General features: G+C 43.6%; 1 protein-coding gene across 1 annotated transcript in view; it reads right to left on the bottom strand.

Moving 5' to 3' along the window:
• Positions 1-23,644, bottom strand: part of gpat4 (glycerol-3-phosphate acyltransferase 4) — a 110,777-nt gene that overhangs the window by 18,837 nt on the left and 68,296 nt on the right. Inside the window, exons 9-10 of the mRNA XM_063056809.1 lie at positions 14,039-14,124; positions 12,907-13,035 (exon numbers count right to left, since the gene is read on the bottom strand). Coding sequence (XP_062912879.1) covers positions 12,907-13,035; positions 14,039-14,124 — 215 coding nt within the window. The remainder of the gene's footprint in view (positions 1-12,906; positions 13,036-14,038; positions 14,125-23,644) is intronic.

Genomic DNA, 23,644 nt, shown 5'->3' with positions numbered 1-23,644 from the left:
ACCTCCTCTGGACCCTCTCCAATGCCAGCACATCCTTTCTTAGATTAAGGGCCAAAAAATTGCTCAAAATACTCCAAGTTCTGTCTCATCAATGCCTTGTAGAGTCTCAGCATTACATACTCATTTTTACATTCTAGTCCTCTCGAAAAGAATGCTTGCATTGCATTTGACTTCTTTACCACCGGCTCAACCTGCAAGTTAACATTTAGGGAATCCTGCACTAGACTGCCAAGTCCCTTTGCACTTCAGAGTTTTGAATTTCCTCCCCGTTTTATTCTCTTAATCTAAGTCCTTCTGGAGTCTCCCTGCTTCCTCAAGACTACCTGCCCCTCCCCCATGTTGTCTGCAAGCTTGGCCACAAAGCCATAAATTCCATCATTCAAATCATTGACATCTGACGTGAAAAGTAGCAGTCTCAACACTGACCCCTGCAGAATACCACTAGTCACCAGCAGCCAAACAGGAAAGGCCCCTTTGTTCTCTCTCTTTGCCCTCTGCCAGTCAGCTAATCGTCTATCCATACCAGTATCTTTCTAATAATACCATGGGCCCTTATCTTATTTAACACCCTCATTTACAGCACCTTGTCAAAGGCCTTCTGAAACTCCAAGAAAACATCTACTGATTCTCCTTCATCTAACCTGCCTGTTATTTCCTCAAAGAATTCCAGGAGATTTGACAGGCAAGATTTCCCCTTAAGGATACCATGCTGAGTATTTGCCTATTTTATCATGTACCTCCAAGTACCCCAAAACCTCATCCTTAATAATGAATTCCACATCTGCTCAACCACTGGCTAATTAGTCTATAATTTCCTTTCTTCTGCCTCTCTCCCTTCTTGAAGAGTGGGGTAACATTTGCAATTTTCCAGTACTCCAGAACCATTCCAGAACCTAGTGATTTTTTGTAACAGCATTACTAATGCCTACACAATCTCTTCAGATACCTCTTTCAGACCCTTGGGATGTAGTGATTTATCTACCTTTAGACCTTTCAGCTTCTCATGCACGTTCTTAGTAATAGCAACTACACTTACTTCAGCCCCCCGACACCTTGAATTTCTGGCAGACTTCTGGAGTCTTCCACAGTGAAGACTGACTCAAATTACTTATTAATTTCATCTGCCATTTTTTTCTCCCCCATTATTACCTCTCCAGTGTCATTTTCCAGCGATCCAATATGCACTTTCTCCTCTCCTTTCTCTTTATATATCTGAAAACTTCTTGTATCCTTCTCTTACATTATTCCCAATCTGTAACTTCCCATTAACTTTTGTTGCCATATTATATGCACTCTCTTTTGCTCTTATGCTGTCTTTAACTTCCTTTGTTAGCGACTGTTGCCTTACCATCCCTTTAGAATACTACAACTTCTTTGGGATGGATCTATCCTGCCACTTCTGAATGCATCCAGAAACTTCAACCACTGCTGTTCTGTCGTCATCCCTGCTAGTGTCCCCTTCCAATCAACTTTGGCCAGCTCTTCTCTCATGCCTTTGTAATTTCCTTTACTCCGCTGTAATACTGATACATCTGACTTTAGCTTCTCCCTGTCAAACTGCAGGGTGAATTATATATTATAATCCCTGCCTCAAAAGAGTTCATTTACCTGCCCCTCCTAATCAAATCTGGATCTTTGTACAACATCTAATCCAGAATTGCCTTTTCCCTAGTTGATTCAACCACAGGTTGCTCTAAAAAGCCATCTTGTAGGCATTCTACAAATTTGCTCTCTTGGGATCCAGCACCAACCTGATTTTCCCAATCTACCTGCATACAGGTGTCCCCCGCTTTTCGAACGTTCGCTTTACGAAACCTCGCTGTTATGAAAGACCTACATTAGTTACCTGTTTTCGCTAACAGAAGGTGTTTTCACTGTTACGAGAAAAGGCAGAGCGCGGAAAAAGCAGCGCACATCCCAAGCAGCCAAGCTCCTCCCCCGGAACTGCATTCTAGCCAGCATTGCTTAAACACGTGCCTGTGAGCAGCCGTTTGCAAGATGAGTTCTACGGTATCGGAAAAGCCTAAAAGAGCTCGTAAGGGTGTTACACTTAGTATAAAACTAGACATAATTAAGCATTTTGATCATGGTGAACGAAGCAAGGACAAAGCGAATTTGGCTGGTGGAAGTTGACGAAGATGATGTTGAGGAGGTTTTGGCATCGCATGACCAAGAACCGATAGATGAAGAGCTGATGCAATTGGAAGAGGAAAGGATTGGAAGGAGGAGGAGGAGAAGATGGCGGCGTGACGCAGCGCACGCGGCTTCTCCGGGGAATGATATCTGTAATCTGTCAAGTAGGGGGACCGTGCACAATCTTGATTTGATGGAGACAGATGTGAGAGTACGGAGGAACATCTGGAGAAACGTCTGAAATGCCTGCTTCACTGCCGCTGCTACTGTGTGGTAACCGGACTCTCTGGAGCAGAAGGCCCCAAATCCTCGGCTTTGCTTGTTTCGGCAGCCGGGGCTAAGTCGAAGGCGCTCGGCAGAGGATGGCGCTCGGGAGGCTGTATCGGAGGGGCTGGTCGGAGGCTTGAAGTTTTCGGATGGACAGACTTGGTGTTGGCTGTGGTCGGTTGCTTTGCTTCCAATGGATCGGCAGTTGTCGGTGCCTGGAGGTTTATGGCAGGGAGTTTCTCCCTTTTGCCACCTGCTATCAGGGACTCGGGAGTCAATTGGGACGTGAGACTTCTTTTTTTACCGTGCCCATAGTCTGTTCTTTATCAAATTATGATATTGCTTTGCACTGCTGTAACTATATAATTATGTGGTTCTGTCAGTGTTAGTCTTTGATTTGTCCTGTTTTCTGTGATATCACTCTGGAGGAACATTGTATCATTTCTTAATGCATGTATGCATTTCTAAATGACAATAAAAGAGGACTGAGTGTTCTCATAATCTAACAATCGAAACTGAATGCAGTAGCCAACGGACCAAAAGCGAAGTTGTCCAGGAACTGAACGTGAAGAAGCTGACCTGCCTGCCCTGATGGAAAAAGACGATGAGATGACACCCCAGTGTCCCACCACCCCAACCCCCAGGCCGCGGACCAATACCGATCCACGGAGAATGCAGCGGTAGGTGGGACACACTCAGCGCATCTTTAAGAAAAAAGTCGAAATAAACAAGCTAATTAATTAGGTGCCGCCGGGCACATAAATGTTGGCCCAGATCAGAGGCGATTGCCGATTGCTCTACACACAGTCTTGCTACACAGTCCATCTACTTGCAAATCGAATGCCCCAAAGCTTGACGGAACAGCAAAAAACATAAAAGTGTGTGGCAGAAAGTAGAATTGAAGTGTAAAAAGTCAAAACTTATGGCTCTTTATTGGATGTTTGCATCCTTTGTAACCAGACAGACAAGCTGATGGCACACGGTACAGACATTAATATATGACAGTTATAACAGAGATGTAGCTGTAGGATAAGCAGAACTAACAACTCAAAATTCCAGATATTTGAAGAATCTAAAGAAATAGGTAAAAGGAAAAAAAAAAGGGCTAAGGAACAGGAACGGAAGAGACAGACATTTAAACAGCTATGAGAATGACTTAGCAAAATTTAATCCCAACCTGAAAGAGGGATTCCAGTAGAAAGACAAAGGATTGGTTTATAGTTTCAACAACCTGCATTTGATCCAGTTAGCCTGACTTCTGAGTCAGAGTCAGATTTATTATCAATGACTGAAATTACAGAAATTTGTTGTTTTGCAACAGCAATACAGTGTAACAAAACTTATTAGAATTTACAAAAATAAGCAGTGTAAAAGAAGGAACAACAAAGTGGTCTCCATGGGCTGTTCAGAAATCTGATGGCAGAGGGGAGGAGACTGCTCCATAATCTTTGAGTTTGGGTCCTGTACCTCCTCCCCGATGGCAGAAGCAAGAAGACATGTCCTAGATGGTGAGGGCCTTCAGTGATAGATGCTACCTTCTTGAAGATGCCCTTTATGGTGGGAAGGGTTGCGCCTGTGAAGAAACTAACTGAATCTATAATGCTAGCTGAGTTTATAACTCGGGTGCTATTATCCCGACTGCAGGTGCTGTCTATGTGGAGTTCTGCATGTTATTCCTGCCATCATGTGGATATTCCCCAGGTACTCTTGGTTTCTTCCCACATCTCAAGGATGTGCTGGCTGGTAAGGTTAATTGGTCAATGTAAACTGTCCCAATATGTAGGAGAGTGGTAGAATCTAGGGGGAGTTAATGGGAATGTGGAGAAAAGTTTAAAAAACTGGATTACTTTAAATGGCTGCTTAATGGATTGGCATAGACCCGATGGCCAGTTTCTGTCCTGTATATCTCTGACCCTCTGAGGGCTTGAGTAACAGAGAGAGCTCTGGTAGGTTAGGTCTGGTCTTTCTTGAGCAATGGAGGCTGTGATTATGCGAAAGAGATGAATAAAATTATAAGATGCACAAATAGGATAGGTAGTCAATGTCTATTTCCCAGTGTAGGGGAGTCTAAAGCTATGTTCAAGGTTAGAGGCAGGAGGTTTAATGTTCATCTGGAATGAGCTTCTAAAGGAGGTGGTGGAGGCAGGAGCAACATTTAGAAAGTATCTGGACAGATACTTGAACGAGCTGGGCACAGAGGCACATGGAATTAATACAGGTAAGTGTTATTAGTATAGACGGGTGCGATGATTGGCATAGACACAGTGGGCCAAAAGGTAATGGCCTTTATCATTCCTTTGCATCGGTCTTCACCATGGAGGAATCACTGATATAGACTGTGAATGACTGGGGCAATATTCAGCCAAACAACATAATTTCAACACGTAATATGACAACTCCTTGCCGTTCCCCAGACGCTACTCAACTCGCTGAGTTCCTCCAGCAGATATTTTTTTTATAGCTATGCCAGATGCGTTACGCTGATTCTATGTGTCAAAACTTGCTGACCAATTTCCTGTGTGGGACTTTATTAAAAGCCTTCTGAAAATCCAAATATACCAAATCCAGTGCTTCCAGTTTTCTAGCCCACTTGTCATATTCAAAGGCTACAGTCGATTAGTCCATAAAACTACAAATGTGATTCATCCATCATAACACATTTGGTAGGAGGAATGAAAAAAGGCAATATTAACTAGAGAGCACAATGCTAAAAGGGATACAAGAACAGGGATTTGGTGGGACTGTGAGCAAGAAGGCTTCAATGAGACAACTTCATTCCTCCTACCAAATGTGTTATGATGGATGAATCACATTTGTGGTTTTATGGACTAATCTGCTGGAGCCTTTGAGTACAAGTGGGCTAGATAACTGGAAGCAGTGGATTTGATATATTTAGATTTCATTTGCAGGGTTGGTTCAGAAAATGATTCAAAAGCCAACAAGACCTTGGTTTTAAACAGGAATTAGGTGTTTCACAAAAGAACAAAAGATGACACCAAGAGGATTTTTTTTGTTTGTGCAACAAGTAGATGGGGTCAGGGATGTACTGCCAAGGAAAGTAGTAGAGGCAGATTCAATTATTGCCTTCAAAGTGAAAAGAAGGAAGTTGCAGAGCTATGGGGTGATTAGTTGGATTGCTTTCACATAAAGCTACAGTGCATTCAACAACCTCCTTTCATGTTGTAACCATTCTGATTTTGTAAATATACAGTCAACAAACAGCAGAGGTAGATTCTCAGGATAGGTGAGGAGGAGGAAAGGTAAGGCAACATATTAAAATGATGAACACAAATTGCCACATATCATCAGTCACTTCTTCAGGCATTATTGTGCTTTAGGCCCCCATCACTTGAGTACCTTTTCTGGGTGCTTTTCAAAGTCATTACCATTTCTGTTTTATTTTAAATATTGAACAACTGCAGCCCAAATCATCCAAAAGCAGAATTGCAAAACAATTCTAGAATCCTTATTTTTATGTGTTATAAATCAGTAGAGCACGTTAACTTAAGGAATTGCTTTGAATGGCCAAGCTAACGATTCTTTTGCTGTTGGGGTGTATAAATGGTGAACTCACAAGAACTGCAGACGGGAGGGCAAAGTTTGAAAACTACTGGAGAAATTAGACTGGAGACAGAATGGGGAGGAGTGACTAACTAGGCAAAGGGGCAAGGTTAGCGGGAGAATTAACATTGCCAACCTGTTCTGTCACATCCCCCTGCCCCCCCCACCTCTTCTGGATCGCACAAGGTGGGCAATCGGGAGACAGAGTCTGCCATGACGTGCTGTCCTGCCTTGTGACCAATGTTGAATGGTTGTAGAGCCAGCTACCATCTCATGATACGTGCATTGTGGTCTTTCATGGAGTGGATCCAGGTGAATGCTTTATGGTTGGTCTCCAGAACGAATTCCCTGCCAAGCAGGTAATACCAGAGGCTCTCCAGGCCCATTTTATGGCAAGAGTTTCTTTCTCAACAGTGAATACCTTGTCTCCCATGCTAACAGCTACTGACTAAGGTAGCAGCTATCACAGGAGTCAAGTTATCAACTTCCGACTAAGGTACAATACTGGCTGTTTTTTCCCCTGGGCCAGGACTGCTCCAATCCCCACTGCTGAGGTGTCGACTTGGATGGTGAATGGTTTGATGAATTCTGGTGACGACCAGACAGGAATACAAAGCCTCCTTCAGAGTCACAAAGGCTTCCTCATATACTTTGGTAACTGGACCAGATTCTTTGCAGACTTCGGCGTCAGTTCTACTAGTAGTACTGAGGGATAAAGCAGCAATACCATCCTGCTACCATGGGAGACAAGATGTTCTAATGTTGAGAACGAAGCTCATGCCATAAAATGGGCCTTGGAGGCTAGGAAGAGAATTCGTTCTGGAGTCCGACCATAAAGCACTCAACTGGATCCACTCCATGAAAGACCATAATGCACGCATCATGAGATGGTACCCAATTCCCTCAACCATTCTATTTCAACTTCCGTCACAAGGCAGGTCAGGACAACGTTATGGCACACCATCTCTCCCGATTGCCCACCTTGTGCAATCCAGAAGGGGTGGGGGGGGGGTGTTGTAACAGAACAGGTTGGCAATGTTAATTCTGCTGCTAACCTTGGCACTTTGCCCGGTTAGTCACTCCTCGTTCTGTCCCTGGTCTAGTCTCCCAAGTAGTTCATACACTATGCGCTCTGATTCTGCAGTTCTTGGGAGCTCAACATTTACACAGCCCAACAGTAAAACAATTACTGGCTTGGCTAATCAAAGCAATCCCTTCAGTTAATGTGCTCTACTAGTTCATAACTCATAAAAATAACGATTCTAGACACAGGCATTCCAAACAGTTTCATTTATTTTCACTTACACCATTACATCAGTTTGTAGACAGCAGAACGGCCCCAAAAGGACCAAGGGACAGTTTGGGGCATCCTAATGCCTGGGTTAGTGGGAAGGCATTATTCTTTTATAATCATCTGAGCTTGTGGACACTGATCTATGGGTTTTGCTAAGGCATTTGTTGTGGAATAAAACTGTAGGATGTTATAATCCCTGTTTAACATGTTCCAATTCTGCATCTGAAATAATTATTAAGGCCTGGTCACATGATTATCTCTCCCTCCCCCCCCCCCAACCAACTCCCATCCAGACCAACAGAAGAATTTCCTGGCCCTTCTAGGCCAGGCGGAGGCAGATTTAAACCCTCAGTCTGGCTTTGCTAGAGAGGTGTGGAGGTTAGATTTGACGGTTTGTGAATAGTTATATTGGAAAGTTAAAGACAAAGTATTTTGTGGAAAAAAACCTCTGTATATTTGTAATTTTTTGTACGTACGTGTTTGCTTTCATTTGTCTATTTATAAATATTTCTTTTCACAACTTTTGTGCAGATTTTGCACTTTTTTCACCTGACACCAAATAAAACCCTTTGTACTAATGTGCTGTTAAGGCTTAATATCTGTTTTTTTCCAACTGGTGACTCTTGTCAGGCACACTTACCCACAGTTGATAGAGGGGTGTGACACATGCTTTATGACGATGTAATGCAAAGTGGCAAGCTTAACCTGAATATCAGAACTGATGCACTGCTAAGCCTAAACCTTCTTACACAATAAATTCTCACTAAGATATATGCTGTATGACTGCAGAGTGTTTTTTAAGCTTCAACAAACTCTATGTCAATCTGCACCCGTATAATGCAGTTACTTTCTCTTAACCTTTGTACAATATAATCCTTCCCAACCATTCTTATAAACAGTCCTTTGCTCTTGGATTTTCAAGCATTCCTATTCTAAAGATTTGCATCTCAGATCAGGCTATTTCCAACCACTTCCCTGTATCATCCTACCATTTCCTTCCTTCTTCTAACTCTACTGCTTAGCTCACAAAATAGACTCATTCGCCAAGTTATTAAGTACAGGGGTGGAACCTGGAGAAGTCTTTTGCTAGTCTAGAGACTGTTGTGTGTGAAAACCCCAAAAGATCTGCAGTTCTGAGACACTTAAACCACTCCGTTTGGCACCAACAATATTCCAGGGTCAAAGAAACTTAGATGACATTTTTTCCCCGAGTCTGATGTTTGGTCTGAACAAGTATTGAACATCTTGACTACAGCTGCATGCTTTAATGCACTGAGTTGCTGCCACATGGTCAGCAGATTAGATATTTGCATTAATGAGCAGGTGTACAGGAGTACCTAATAAAGTGGCCACTGAGTGTAAGCTATCATCCAAATCAATTGAAACTGTACTGAATAAGGTCCACTGACAGCAAATGACTGAAAGATCAGAGATAAACAAGTCCTAGTACTCAGTCTCCAGCTTTCTATAATATTCATAATGCAGTGACAAGGGAAGGAATTGTAGATAATAGATAAACAGGCTGTGTGGTTGACTGTCAGACAGAAAGCTTTAGACTACAGAAAGGCGAGATAGCTTATCTGTAGGGTAAAATGTTTTAAATGTGTAAGTGCTTCTAATGTGACTTAGCATTGTAATATCATTGTTACAATGGAATACTGCTTGTTAACAACATGGTAAAACAGCAAAACAAATACTTGTGAAGCATCGTAAGCCAAGAATGACGCTAACAGCAAAGAATGGCTGCAACAAATTTGTGTTTAAACCTTGCAGATTAAAAGAGCAGGGCGCTCGTTCTCTGTGTTGGGATATGGGACTTGAAACAAGTAAATTAGGGGCAGGATGCCAATTAAAAGGTAGAACAGGGCTGAAATATCTAAAGGGCCACATTAATGAAGCAAACAATATCAGTGATGGAATGTGAAACATTTCGTGTCAAGCTGTGTTCCTAACAAGAATGACAAGGCATTGCTCAATCTGCAGAAGAGGCTAAAACAAAATATAAAATGCATTTTTGCAATGATTAGGGATAAGAATTGATAGTGCGCACGGAAGGTAAAGAGAAAAGGTGTATACAGTATAATGAGAGCATCTGTGAGACAAAGAAAGAGAGAAAAAGAGAAGTAGGGGAAGGGGGGGGAGAAGAACACACACATGCACACAGAGGCAGGATTATAAACTACATAGTAACTCTGTTATTCAATACAGCTATAACCAGAGTGGCCTGTAGTAGTCATGATTATTTTCCAGTTAGTATAAATTAAATTTTGAGAGTAACAGAGAATTACAATATGCCATAACTTAAAGGTCTCAATGAATAGCAGGCCCCAAGGAAGTACGAAGGGAAAGGACTTTGATGTACAAGACGAAGAATCCCTGGTGGCTGCAGCAGAAGACGAGGGTGATTAAGGCAGCATACATGCCTGCATTAGCTGGGCTACTGAACATGGGTTAAGGTAAAACAGTTTAGGTCTCTGGTTTGTTCTGTATGGAGTGACAGTCACCATATTATAAGATGACACAGGACAAGAGAGGATATTCAACAGAATGTTGTTTGGGATGGAACATTTCTGTTGTAAGAAGCTGGATTTGCTTTATTTGAAGCAGGGGAAGTTTTCTATACAGAGGTATACAAAATTGAGAGGAATATAGATAAGGTAGATAGTAAGGACATTTTTCCAATAGTAGAGATGTACGTTTAAATTGAGGGAAAGGGAACTTAGAATGATTTGAGAAAGACTGCTTTCATCCAGAGGAAATTGTGGAGACAGATGTTCCCACAGCATTTAAAAACTTGAATCACCAAGGTTATGGACCATGTGCTGGAAAAATGGGACTAGTATGCATGTAGCCATGAGCACCCGTTTGGGTTTTTTGTTGGCTTTATCGAACAATCCATGTCACAAGCCTATACTGGTATCTGTCCCCCACTTTTCCTTCACTACATCGACGACTGCATTGGCACTGCTTCCTGCATGCATGCTGAGCTCGTTGACTTCATTAACTTCGTCTCCAACTTTCACCTTGCCCTCAAATTTACTTGGTCCATTTCCAACACCTCCCTCCCCTTTCTTGATCTTTCTATCTCTATCTCTGGAGGTAGCTTATCTACTGATGTCTACAGACTCACAGCTACCTGGACTATTCCTCTTCCCACCCTGTCTCTTGCAAAAATGCCATTCCCTTCTCACAATTTCTCCATTTCCTCTGCATCTGCTCTCAGGATGAGGCTTTTCATTCCAGGACGAAGGAAATGTCCTCCTTTTTTAAAAAAAGGGGCTTCCCTTCCTCTACCATCAACTCTGCTCTCAAACGCGTCTCTCCCATTTCACGCATGTCTGCTCTCACCCCATCCTCCGTATAATTCTCCATAACTTCCGCCACCTCCAACGGGATCACACCACTAAGCACATCTTCCCCCCCCACCCCGCCTCTGCGTTGCGCAGGGATCGCTCCCTACATAACTCCCTTGTCCATTCGTCCCCCCATCCCTTCCCACCGATCTCCCTCCCAGCACTTATCCTCGTAAGCGGAACAAGTGCTACACATGCCCTTACACTTTCTCCCTCACCACCATTCAGGGCCCCAGACACGTCCTTCCAGGTGAGGCAACACTTCACCTGGGAGTCAGCTGGGGTGATATACTGCGTCCGGTGCTCCCGATGCGGCCTTCTATATATTGGCGAGACCCGATGCAGACTGGGAGACTGTTTCGCTGAACACCTACGCTCTGTCCGCCAGAGAAAGCAGGATCTCCCAGTGGCCACACATTTTAATTCCACGTCCCATTCCCATTCTGATATGTCTATCCACGGCCTCCTCTACTGTCAAGACGAAGCCACACTCAGGTTGGAGGAGCAACACCTTATATTCCCTCTGGGTAGCCTCCAACTTGATGGCATGAATGTTGACTTCTCTAACTTCCGTTAATGCCCCCACCTCCCCTTCGTACCCCATCCGTTATTTATTTATTATTATTAATTATTTTTATTTTTTCTCTCTCTCTCTCTCGTTTTTCTCCCTCTGTCCCTCTCACTATACTCCTTGCCCATCCTCTGGGCTTCCCCCCTCCTTTTTTTCTCCCTAGGCCTCCCATCCCATGATCCTCTCCCTTCTCCAGCCTCATATCCCTTTTGCCAATCAACTTTCCAGCTCTTAGCTCCATCCCTCCCCCTCCTGTCTTCTCCTATCATTTCAGATCTCCCCCTCCCACTTTCAAATCTCTTACTATCTCTTCTTTCAGTTAGTCCTGACGAAGGGTCTCGGCTTGAAACTTCTGACTGTACCTCTTGTTATAGATGCTACCTGGCCTGCATTTTTTGTGTGTTGCTAGTATGCATCCAGATAGCATACTTTCTTAGGAGCACAGGTAAAGGTTGGAGAGGTTCATAGCCTCCTGAAGAAGTAGAGACACTGGTAAACGTTCTAGGCCATGGCGTCAATGTGGTTTGACCAGGGCAGGCTATTTACTGATGTACACTCCTCAGAACTTGAAGCTCTATTGATGTAGACAGGAACATGTGCACCACACCCCTTCCTGAAATTAACGACCAGCTCTTTTGTTTTGCTGACATTTAGTAAAATGTTGTGATCATATTATGTTACTAAGCTCTCTACCTCCTTCCTGTACTCAGATGCATTGTTATTTGAAAATTGCCCCACTATAGTAGTGTCATCTGCAAACTTGTACATGGAGTTAGAGCCAAACCAGCTATGCGTGTATAGGAGCAGAGTAGGAGGCTGAGAACAGTCTTGCGGAGCACAAGTGTTGATAATGGTGGTGGAGGTGCTGTTGAATGATAATTGTAGTGCAGGTGTAAACCAGAAGACAGAACTGTCCTTCTAGACACTGAACAAACATATGAAACCGAAATACCCATCCTTACAAGTGAATAATGTAACATCAATAAAAGTGTTGAACAGTGCAATAACACAGATGAAAGATTAATTAGCAAGTAAGTTTAAACTTGCACAAATGTGAAAACTGCAGAGAAATAGAAAACTGGGATACAATTGGTCTCTGGTAAAGGGGTTTAACTAGCAATTTTCTGAAGAAAAAATGCTATCCTGTCTTTTTCCTCTACTCCTCTAACCTGTTTTGTTCTTGTTCCTTTCTGTGCCTTGTGCATCAGGTGGCATTTCTTACCACTTCTTTAGCATTTGTCTGTTCTTTATGAGGCCGAGTTGTTAGCTCAACTCTCAACCCAGCATGGATGGAATGCATGCAAGGAGCCAGCCAGATTTGAACCAGGACCACTCACCTCAAGGTCCGGTGCGGATGCCACTACCCCACGGGCTGGCTATTTAATCGGTTTTAAGTCTAACATATTCCTGTACATTTTTTTAAATTCGTAATCAGAACGAATTAGGAGGCCTAATGAGGTTTGCAGTGCCTCAGACAAATTCATGCAACAAATTAAGATTAAGGCAGTCAGACATATAGAAAGCAAGAACACACTGATTAAGCTGTCTGTTAACACTGACTATCCTTAGCACATGAAGAGCAGACTCCTTTTAACCTTATAAACCCATACTTAGCACTTTTAGGGGAGGAGAGCAAAGAAAAATCTAAAACAATAAAACATCAGCAAGTGGAAAAACAATATTCCCAAAAGACATCATTCTCTCCTTCATGTGAAACAAGATGTTACCTCACGCGTCATTGGCGGCAGATACCAGACACTGCATACAATTGCCCAGCTCGTCATCATCCTCAGCAGGTAGTTCACCATTCCATACTTGCTGCTATTCCAGAAGGCTTCTCCAAACAGAGGATCATACTGGCAAGAAAAGCATAACACAAGGATGGAAAAAGGCAGCACATCAAAGCACCAGCAACAGCCTGGCTAATAAATTTAATACCTATCCTTTCATCTTTGAAGCTATAACTTAATCAAAGTCCATTTGGATGGATTGGACTGGGAGTCCCTTCTGACATCAATTTGCAGAAGAAAATAGAATCATTTGATACTGTTACTGCATAGTTTTGGTCCCCATATTTAAGGAAAGATACACATGCATAGGAAACAGTGCAGTGGAAATTGACAAGATTGACTCCTGGGTTGAAGGGATGTTGCATAAAAAATAAGTTATGGATTCATAAATGTGGCACAGAAACATGCTCTTTGGTCCATCAAGTCTGCATTAATCATCAAGCACCCTCTTTTTAACATTAATCCCTTCTTTTTATTTGTATACCTTTCTGCCTTTGAATACCCCTGTCAGGCTCCACACAGCCTATCCAGCCTCTGCAGATTATCTGGGGCAATTTACAGTAGCCAATTAACCAACCAACCCATGTCCTTGGTATGTGGGAGGAAACCACAGCACACAGGAAACCCATATAGTCACAGAGAGAACACGGACAGTACTCTAGGTCAGGACTGAACCTGGGTCTCTGGCACTGCAAGTCAGTAAGCTCTCCTAGCTCTGCCACTGTACTGTCCCTGGGCTGAGCATGGGTTGGTGGGCTACACTTAAAGCAGCAGAGAATGAGAGGTGATTTATATAAAGGTTCTGACTGGGTCTGACAGGGTGGATAGCGAAAGTATGTTTCCCACAAATGGGGATATCTAGAACTAGATAGCATAGCTTCAGAATCAGGAATCATCTTTGATGAGATGAGAAATAATCTTTTTAGAGGACTGAATCTTTGAAATTCTCCATTTCATGGAATTTCTGAGATGCAGTCATTGAATATACTCAGAACTGACAGATATTTGAACTATGAGGGAGTCATGGGGTCTTGTCATGTGCCCAGTTACATGAACTTTGTTGCCTTACCTTGATAGCAACAGGGTAGACAGTAGCTCCAATTTCAAAACTGCCCTTCTTGAACATCATAACAGAGGTATTGTTGATACAAGTTCCTGTGGAGAGGAACAGTGTAAGGCTAGAATGTTGCAAGATTGGATTCCCATAGGGCAAAACTGGAGGTGATAGTTTGCTCAACACACTTATTTTTCATTATCATATCTCACAATTACTTGAAAAACCCCATATTTTGTTTTCTTCACTGCTTTACACAGAAGATATAATTGAATCATTCTTGTATCTTTTTAAAATATGTTTCAGTTCATAACAATCTTGACACATTTTGTGTTACATCCATAACTGCTGATTTGAAGCTGTTATCATAAATCCAATGGAAAATGGCATCAACCCTAACTAAACAGGTTGGTGGCTCAGGTGCAATGGTTTTCAAAACACACAGTGCATGGTGAATGACATCATATTAGGTGAACATGTTTTGATGGTCCACAAGACCTCTTTTCCAGGATGATATTTTGACAAATCAAAAAAAGAAAATAAACAATTGGAGGCCATTGGGCCCTCTGTTCCTGTCCTGCCATTCAATCAGATCAATTGGGCAACAATTACCTCAACTCTACTTTCTTGAAGTAATTTTGTTCCCCTTGATCAGAATCAGGTTTAATATCACTGGCATATGTCGTGAAATTTGCTAATTTAGCATCAGCATTCCTATTCCTATCTACAATTCTGCTGATTTGGTTTGAACAACTGAGCGTTTACTGTCCTCTTTGGTCAGCAACTGAGCCTTTACTGTCCTCTTTGGTAGAGATTCAAATGAGTCCAGTCAGGATCCATACAAAAAGAACAGGTCCTTTGGATAAGAAGTGGTACTGGGGGAGGAGAAGTGATTATTAGCAGATCTGCAGTTCAGCAGTGAGTGGCTGACTATAATCAAGGCTTGAGATATGCATGATGCTGTCTCCAAACAAGAAACAGTCCATTCCAATGCATTTCTTATCATAGTTGGGGACTTCAACCAAGCTTGTTACCAATTACCATTTACCATGCACACAAAACCTGTAGCACCAGAGGTCTCAACACATTAGACCACTGTTATACTAAGATAAGGAATGTATACTGTTCCATGCCCAGACGACGTTTTGGTAAATCTGATCACCTGGTTGTCTTTCTCCTACCTGCATACAGGCAGAGGCTAAAGAGCAAAGCTCCAGAGATTAGGAAAACAAAGAAGTGGTTCCAGTAGGCAGAAGAGTGGCTATGGGATTGCTTCAAGTCTGTGTTCAAGGACTCATCTATGGATCCAAATGAATACACCATAGTTGTCACAGACTTTATTAAAACAATTGTAGATGAGTGTGTCCCCACAAAATCATCAGTCTTCCCCAACCAGAAGCCCTGGTTGAACCAAGAAACCTACAATCTGCTAAGGGTCAGATCAGAGGCATTAAAGTCTGGTGACCATGATGTCCAAGTATGATATCCAGAAAGCCATCTCACCGATGAAGTGGCAATTCCAGACTAAACTTGAATCAACGAAGGATGCTCGACAGTTGTGGCAGGGCTTCGCTTCCAGATGAACTCAATACCTTCTATGCTCACTTTGATGGTCAAAACATGGAGGAACCATCACAAACTCCCACAACCCCTGATGATCCTGTGATTTTAGTCCCTGAGGCCGACGTGTGAGCAGCCTTCAGGAGGGTGAACCTATGAAAAGCATCCAGCCTGGATGAGGTACCTGGCCAAGTACTAAAGACCTGTGCTACTCAACTGGCTGGAGTGTTCACTAAGATCTTTAACCTCTTGCTTTGGCAGGCTGAGGTACCCTCCTGCTTCAAGCAGACTTCACTTTTACTGGTGCCTAAGAGAACGTGGTAAGCTGCCTTAATGACTATCATCCAGTAACACTTCTATCAAGAGTGATGGAAGTATTTAAAGAGATTGTTGATGAACTTCTGCCTGAGAAGCAATTTAAATCTGCTTTAATTGGTCTACCAGTGCAACAGGTCCACAGCAGATACCATCTCATTGGTTCTTCTCTAAACCCTGAAACATCTGGACAGCAAAGATGCACACATCAAGATGCTCTTTATTGACTATCGCTCGGCATTCAATACCATCACCCCCTCAAAACTAATCAATAAGCTTCAAGACCTTGGCCTCAATACCTCTTTGTGCAATTGGATCCTCGATTTCCTCACTCACAGACCCTAGTCAGTTCGGATTGGCAACAACATCACCTCCACAATCGCCATCAGCACAGCTCTTCATGCTTTACACTTATAACTGCGAAACTAAGCACAGCTTCAATGCCATATTTAGTTTTGTTCAAAGGATTCAAAATACCTTGAGATTCATCTGCTTACAGGCAGCCACAAAGCAAGAAACCTGAAAGAACCCAATTTTAAAAAAAGATCAACACCCAATGCACAGAGAAAGAGGGGGAAAAAACACAAATCATGCAAACAATAAAAGCAAGCAACAGCACTCCGAATCAAGTTGAGTCCATAGACCTGGAGCCCGGAGCCGCTGGAGTAGGCCCATAATCTCAGTCTCGGTTCATCATACAGCAGGGCAAATCGCCGCAGAGCACCAAGCAACTGGAGCAGTCTTTCAACCTCAGTGTTGTGGAGAGTGATATAAATGTCACAGAAGAACAAACAGGATCACCCTAACCCTCACCTCCGGTTCTGACACGCTGTCTTTGCAGAATACCTGGGCCAGCGTTTATATCATCCACACAGTGGGTCATCCCTGCACTAGGACCTAGGTCCTGGTCTTGCTGTAGCGATATGCTCAAGGCCTGCACCCTGCCGTCCAGCCCAAGGCTATTCTCGACTTTTCCAAATCGGCTCAGCACTTAGATCAATTCAACCTTGCTCCCAGTTTAGGTGGATGGACTCTGAAACTCCTCTCCGATTCACTCACTCCAACTCCATCTCTGGCCCTGACACCGTCTCAGCCATGCCACGCTCCAACTTTGCATCACACCAGCGTGGCTCAGCCCCACCTTTACACGTCTCTTCATTGTTTATTGTAGACCGAATTAAACATGGTGACGTATCAGAATATAGGAGGGAGATTGAAAATCTGGCTGAGTGGTACCACAAAAACAACCTCTTCTCAATGTCAGCAAAACCAAGGAGCTGATTAGGAAGAGAAAACCAGAGGTCCATGAGCCTGAAGGATCAGAGGTGGAGACTTTAAATTCTTCAGTGTTATCAATTCGGAGGACCTGTCCTGGGCCCAACACGCAAGTGCACCTAAGAAGAAAGCATGGCAGCTTCCTTAGTTGTTTGCGGAGATTCAGCGTGATATCTAAAACTCTGACAAACTTCTATAGATGTGTGGTGGGTAGTATATTGACTGGCTGCATCACAGCCTGGTATGAAAACACCAACGGCCTTGAACGGAAAATCCTACAAAAATTAGTGGACATGGCCCAGTACATCACAGGTAAAGCCCTCCCCACCTTTGAGCACATCTACATGAAGCATTGTCGCAGGAAAGCAGCATCCATCACCCGGGACCTCCATCACCCGGGACCTCCACCACCCAGGTCAGGCTCTCTTCTCACTGCTGCTATCAGAAAGGTGGTACAGGTCCCTGAGGACACACATTACCAGGTTCAAGAATAGTTAATACCCCTCAGCCAACAGGCTCTTCACTCAGCTTAACTTCATCACTGAAATGTTCCCACAACTATGGAGTTACTTTCAAAGACTCTCCATCTCAGTTTCTTGATATTTATTGCTTATTTATTTATTATAATTATTTCTTTCTTTTTCTATTTGCACAGGTTGTTGTCTTTTGCAAAGTGACTGAATGCCAAAGTTGGCACGGTCTTTCATTGGTTCTATTATGGTTACTCTATCATGGATTCATTGGGTAACTCTGCAAGAAAATGAATCACAAGGTTGCAAATGGTGACATTCATGTACTTTGAAAATAAATTTACTTTGAACTTTTAACTTTTGAACTGTTAAATTTCAGGATGATCTTTTGCATTTCAGATTGTCTGTCCTGGATGTTCTTTCATCTCTGAACAGATCAGACTGAATTGAGAAGAATGTGTGACAGAAAGCAGTCACAGGTTGATGAGGGGCTCAAGGATGTAATAACAGACAGTTTTGAAGTATTGAACAACAAATTTAAAAAATTAAGGAAGTTTGGAAGCAGGACATCTTGCAATATTTCTCAAGATTATTATTCCTCCCCCGCCCACTCTGCTTTTGAACAGGAAAGGACAGGAGAATTAACAAGACCATTGCTGAATTGAAGACATTAGAAATGGAAGAGAAATTTTACTTTTCAGTCCTGGCCTCTATGGTTACTCGATGACCCTCATTAAGTATGGTAAAAGTATTGGGGAGTGTGCTCAAGTAGGATTTTTCCAAATAATACAGACATGGTTTATGTTATGTTTTGCAACTCTAAGACATAAAACTAACCGAAAGGAGCTGAAAATAACTATATATTTAATTTTTACTTTAGCAAGCCGCGCACTTACGATGTGGTGGTATGATGATGTATGCCATTCATGTACTTTTACATATAATCCACAACTAATTAAACCGCACCCCTCTCTGCTTAGCTACAAGCTCCAACTCAATATAGAATGCATCTCAACTTGTATACATATATACAGCACTGTAAGCAAAATTCTTACGTACAGATATATAGGTAGGGCACCGAAGATTTTTGCACAGTACTATATTTGTCAACATGGAGCAGAGAAGGAGTTTGTAAATCTGGTGGGAGCGAAGGATGTTGGGAATGACTCAGGTAGAGCACTGCAGGAGGGGTGTGAGACAGGTGGCAAAGGAGTACTAGGGGTGGAGGGTGGCATGAGTGCAAACACACCCGGCCCTGAGACACAGGACAGAGTCATTTGATTCCAAACAATTAGTTCATTGATCATTACAGAATGTCTCTCTGTTGCTTCCTGCTTCCTCTGCTCTGCTCTCGTTTCCCCTTTCTCAACCATGATTCCCCTCTCTCTGCACCCTTCCCACTCTCAGTCCACAATAGAGACCCAAATCAGAATTAGGTTTATCGCTCACATATTGTCATGAAAGTCTGTTTTCCTCGGCAACCATACAGTGCAATACATAAAATTTCTACAAAATTCTTTGGCACCCTAGCTATATATAGTGTGAAGACTTTTGCACAATACTGTAAATACTGAATATATACAATATAATAACTTTTAAGCAACATACATCAAAGTTGCTGGTGAACGCAGCAGGCCAAGCAGCATCTATAGGAAGAGGCGCAGTCGACGTTTCAGGCCGAGACCCTTCGTCAGGACTAACTGAAGGAAGAGTGAGTAAGGGATTTGAAAGCTGGAGGGGGAGGGGGAGATGCAAAATGATAGGAGAAGACAGGAGGGGGAGGGATAGAGCCGAGAGCTGGACAGGTGATAGGCAAAAGGGGATACGAGAGGATCATGGGACAGGAGGCCTAGGGAGAAAGACGGGGGGGGGGGTGACCCAGAGGATGGGCAAGAGGTATATTCAGAGGGACAGAGGGAGAAAAAGGAGAGTGAGAGAAAGAATGTGTGCATAAAAAGGAGTAACAGCTGGGGTACGAGGGGGAGGTGGGGCCTAGCGGAAGTTAGAGAAGTCAATGTTCATGCCATCAGGTTGGAGGCTACCCAGACGGAATATAAGGTGTTGTTCCTCCAACCTGAGTGTGGCTTCATCTTTACAGTAGAGGAGGCCGTGGATAGACATGTCAGAATGGGAATGGGATGTGGAATTAAAATGTGTGGCCACTGGGAGATCCTGCTTTCTTTGGCGGACAGAGCGTAGATGTTCAGCAAAGCGGTCTCCCAGTCTGCGTCGGGTCTCACCAATATATAAAAGGCCACATCGGGAGCACCGGACGCAGTATATCACCCCAGTCGACTCACAGGTGAAGTGATGCCTCACCTGGAAGGACTGTTTGGGGCCCTGAATGGTGGTAAGGGAGGAAGTGTAAGGGCATGTGTAGCACTTGTTCCGCTTACACGGATAAGTGCCAGGAGGGAGATCAGTGGGGAGGGATGGGGGGGACGAATGGACAAGGGAGTTGTGTAGGGAGCGATCCCTGCGGAATGCAGAGAGAGGGGGGGAGGGAAAGATGTGCTTAGTGGTGGGATCCCGTTGGAGGTGGCGGAAGTTACGGAGAATAATATGTTGGACCCGGAGGCTGGTGGGGTGGTAGGTGAGGACCAGGGGAACCCTATTCCTAGTGGGGTGGTGGGAGGATGGAGTGAGAGCAGATGTACGTGAAATGGAGGAGATGCGTTTAAGAGCAGAGTTGATAGTGGAGGAAGGGAAGCCCCTTTCTTTAAAAAATGAAGACATCTCCCTCGTCCTAGAATGAAAAGCCTCATCCTGAGAGCAGATGCGGCGGAGACAGAGGAATTGCGAGAAGGGGATGGCGTTTTTGCAAGAGACAGGGTGAGAAGAGGAATAGTCCAGATAGCTGTGAGAGTCAGTAGGCTTATAGTAGATATCAGTGGATAAGCTGTCTCCAGAGACAGAGACAGAAAGATCTAGAAAGGGGAGGGAGGTGTCGGAAATAGACCAGGTAAACTTGAGGGCAGGGTGAAAGTTGGAGGCAAAGTTAATAAAGTCAACGAGTTCTGCATGCGTGCAGGAAGCAGCGCCAACTCCCTTGTCCATTCGTCCCCCCCATCCCTCCCCACTGATCTCCCTCCTGGCACTTATCCGTGTAAGCGGAACAAGTGCTACACATGCCCTTACACTTCCTCCCTTACCACCATTCAGGGCCCCAAACAGTCCTTCCAGGTGAGGCATCACTTCACCTGTGAGTTGACTGGGGTGATATACTGCGTCCGGTGCTCCCGATGTGGCCTTTTATATATTGGTGAGACCCGACGCAGACTGGGAGACCGCTTTGCTGAACATCTACGCTCTGTCCGCCAGAGAAAGCAGGATCTCCCAGTGGCCACACATTTTAATTCCACATCCCATTCCCATTCTGACATGTCTATCCACAGCCTCCTCTACTGTAAAGATGAAGCCACACTCAGGTTGGAGGAACAACACCTTATATTCCGTCCGGGTAGCCTCCAACCTGATGGCATGAACATTGACTTCTCTAACTTCCGCTAGGCCCCACCTCCCCCTCGTACCCCAGCTGTTACTCCTTTTTATGCACACATTCTTTCTCTCACTCTCCTTTTTCTCCCTCTGTCCCTCTGAATATACCTCTTGCCCATCCTCTGGGTCACCCCCCACCCCCCGTCTTTCTCCCTAGGCCTCCTGTCCCATGATCCTCTCGTATCCCCTTTTGCCTATCACCTGTCCAGCTCTCGGCTCTATCCCTCCCCCTCCTGTCTTCTCCTATCATTTTGCATCTCCCCCTCCCCCTCCAGCTTTCAAATCCCTTACTCACTCTTCCTTCAGTTAGTCCTGACGAAGGGTCTCGGCCTGAAACGTCGACTGCGCCTCTTCCTATAGATGCTGCTTGGCCTGCTGCGTTCACCAGCAACTTTGATGTATGTTGCTTGAATTTCCAGCATCTGCAGAATTCCTGTTGTTTGATAATAACTTTTAAATTGTCCCATTCAGGCATAAAGATTTAATCACTGTGGAGGATTTCTTACTCTTGTGTAATAACAGCTTTCCTGACAAGGGGGTGGGGTGGGAGAGGTCACCCTGCTTAGCAAGTGAGACTTATGGCTGTGAAACAATCTCAGGTTCTCCGGCCTCCCTCATGGTGGACGTGGGGGTTGACTCTGGGGCTGCCAGAAGTGGTTCTGATACTGTAATAGAAACATTACTGAAATATTAAATACACAACAGTCTGGACCCATTGTTTACACTTTGATTACAAGCAACAGAGGCAGAAGTTGGAGTGAAAATAGTGTGGAGAATTCAAGGGGAATTTCCAGTTGAAATCTGAAATTGGAGAGTCTCTGCCTCCACCACTGGTGAAAAATATTCTCCTTCAGAACCCTCCTAGATCTCTTATTTTATCCTTTAGGACACCTTTTTAGTTTCGCTGCATTTGAGGTTGAGCTACACGGAGAGTCGGATGTCAGACTATTTAAAGATAAAACATAGCCTGCAGTGGCAGCCCATGCCACTCTGCTTCAGGCCTTCCACGGATGGAACAGATCCACAGAACACAGAAAATCCTCTGAATTGTACAATTTGAATCCATGACCATCCTACTTTGAATGAGAAGCGACAACACTCTGTTATGGACTTTCAAATAGCAGGGAAGGAAAGGGAAAGGAAAATCTGCAGTATGATCACAGAGAAAAAGAATTATCCTGCAAGATTTTGCATATCTATTTATCAAATGGGATCAAGGGGGAGCACATGGAAAAGAAAATGACAACAGAATTCCGAAACAGCACATCTTCTCCAAACATCGAGCTATTGTTCCACTAATATAGATTTAGGTCAATGAGATCAGGAGGTAAAAGTTCTAGTTGCTAGTTCTCCACGGGGGAGGAGAGGTTGTTTAAACTAGAATTGCAGGGAGATGGGAACCAGAGTGCCAGAACAGATGGTTGTTAAGGCCTCAGATGAAGTCAGGAATCAAAAGGTTGAGCATGGGGCAACTAATGTCCTGAGCTGCGTATATTTCAATGCAAGAAGTTTCGTAGGAAAGGCAGATGAGCTCAGGGCATGGATCAACACCTGAAATAATGATATTGTAGATATTGGTGAGGCCTGGTTGCAGGAGGGGTAGGATTGGCAGCTCAATACTCCTGATTCCATTGTTTTAGACGCCACAGAGAGGGAGGGATTAAAGGAGGTGGGGGTGGTGTTACTAGTCAAGAAAAATCTCACAGCAGTGCTCTTTCAGGACAGACTGGACAACTTGTCTAGTGAGGCATTATAGGTGGAATTGTGTAATAAAAAAAAGATATAACTGCTTTAATGGTGCTATATTACAGAACACCCAACAGTCCCAGATATTTAGAGAAACAGATTTGTAGAGATTGCAGACTGTTGCAACAAACATAAGGATGCAATAGTAGGTGATTTTAATTTTCCACATATTGTCTGGGACCCCCGTTCTGTAAAAGGACTAGATGGGCTAAAATTTGTCAAATGCGTTCAGGAAAGTTTCCTTAATCAATCCTAATGACAGAATATGCAATACTTAATCTGCTGTTAGGGAATGAGACAGGATAGGTGACAGTAGTCCATGTAGGGGAACACTTTGCATCTAATGATCACATTGCCATTAGTTTCAAAGTAAATATGTGAAAAGATAGATCAGGCCTGGGGGTTGAGATCCTAAATTGGAGAAAAGCCAATTTTGATGGTATCAAAAAGGATCTGGCAAGTGTGGATTGAGACAGGCTGTTTCCTGGCAAAGGTGCACTGGGTAAATGAAAAGCCTTAAGTGAAATTTTGAGAGTACAAAGCTTGTAAGTGCCTGTCAGAAGATAAAGATAAAGGTTAAGATAACAAGTGTAGAAAGCCTTTGTTTTCAAGAGTTATTGAGACCATGGTTAAGAAAAAATGGAGGTGCATTGCAGATATAGGCAGGTAGGAACAAATGAAGTGCTAATGGAGTACAAGAAATGCAAGAGAACACTTACGAAAGAAATCAGGAGGGCTAAAAAAAGACATGAGCAGA

Source organism: Mobula hypostoma, chromosome 8, assembly GCF_963921235.1.
Source record: "Mobula hypostoma chromosome 8, sMobHyp1.1, whole genome shotgun sequence".
In the NCBI taxonomy this organism is placed as follows: Eukaryota; Metazoa; Chordata; class Chondrichthyes; order Myliobatiformes; family Myliobatidae; genus Mobula; species Mobula hypostoma.
This window is presented reverse-complemented; position numbering and strand designations above follow the sequence as displayed.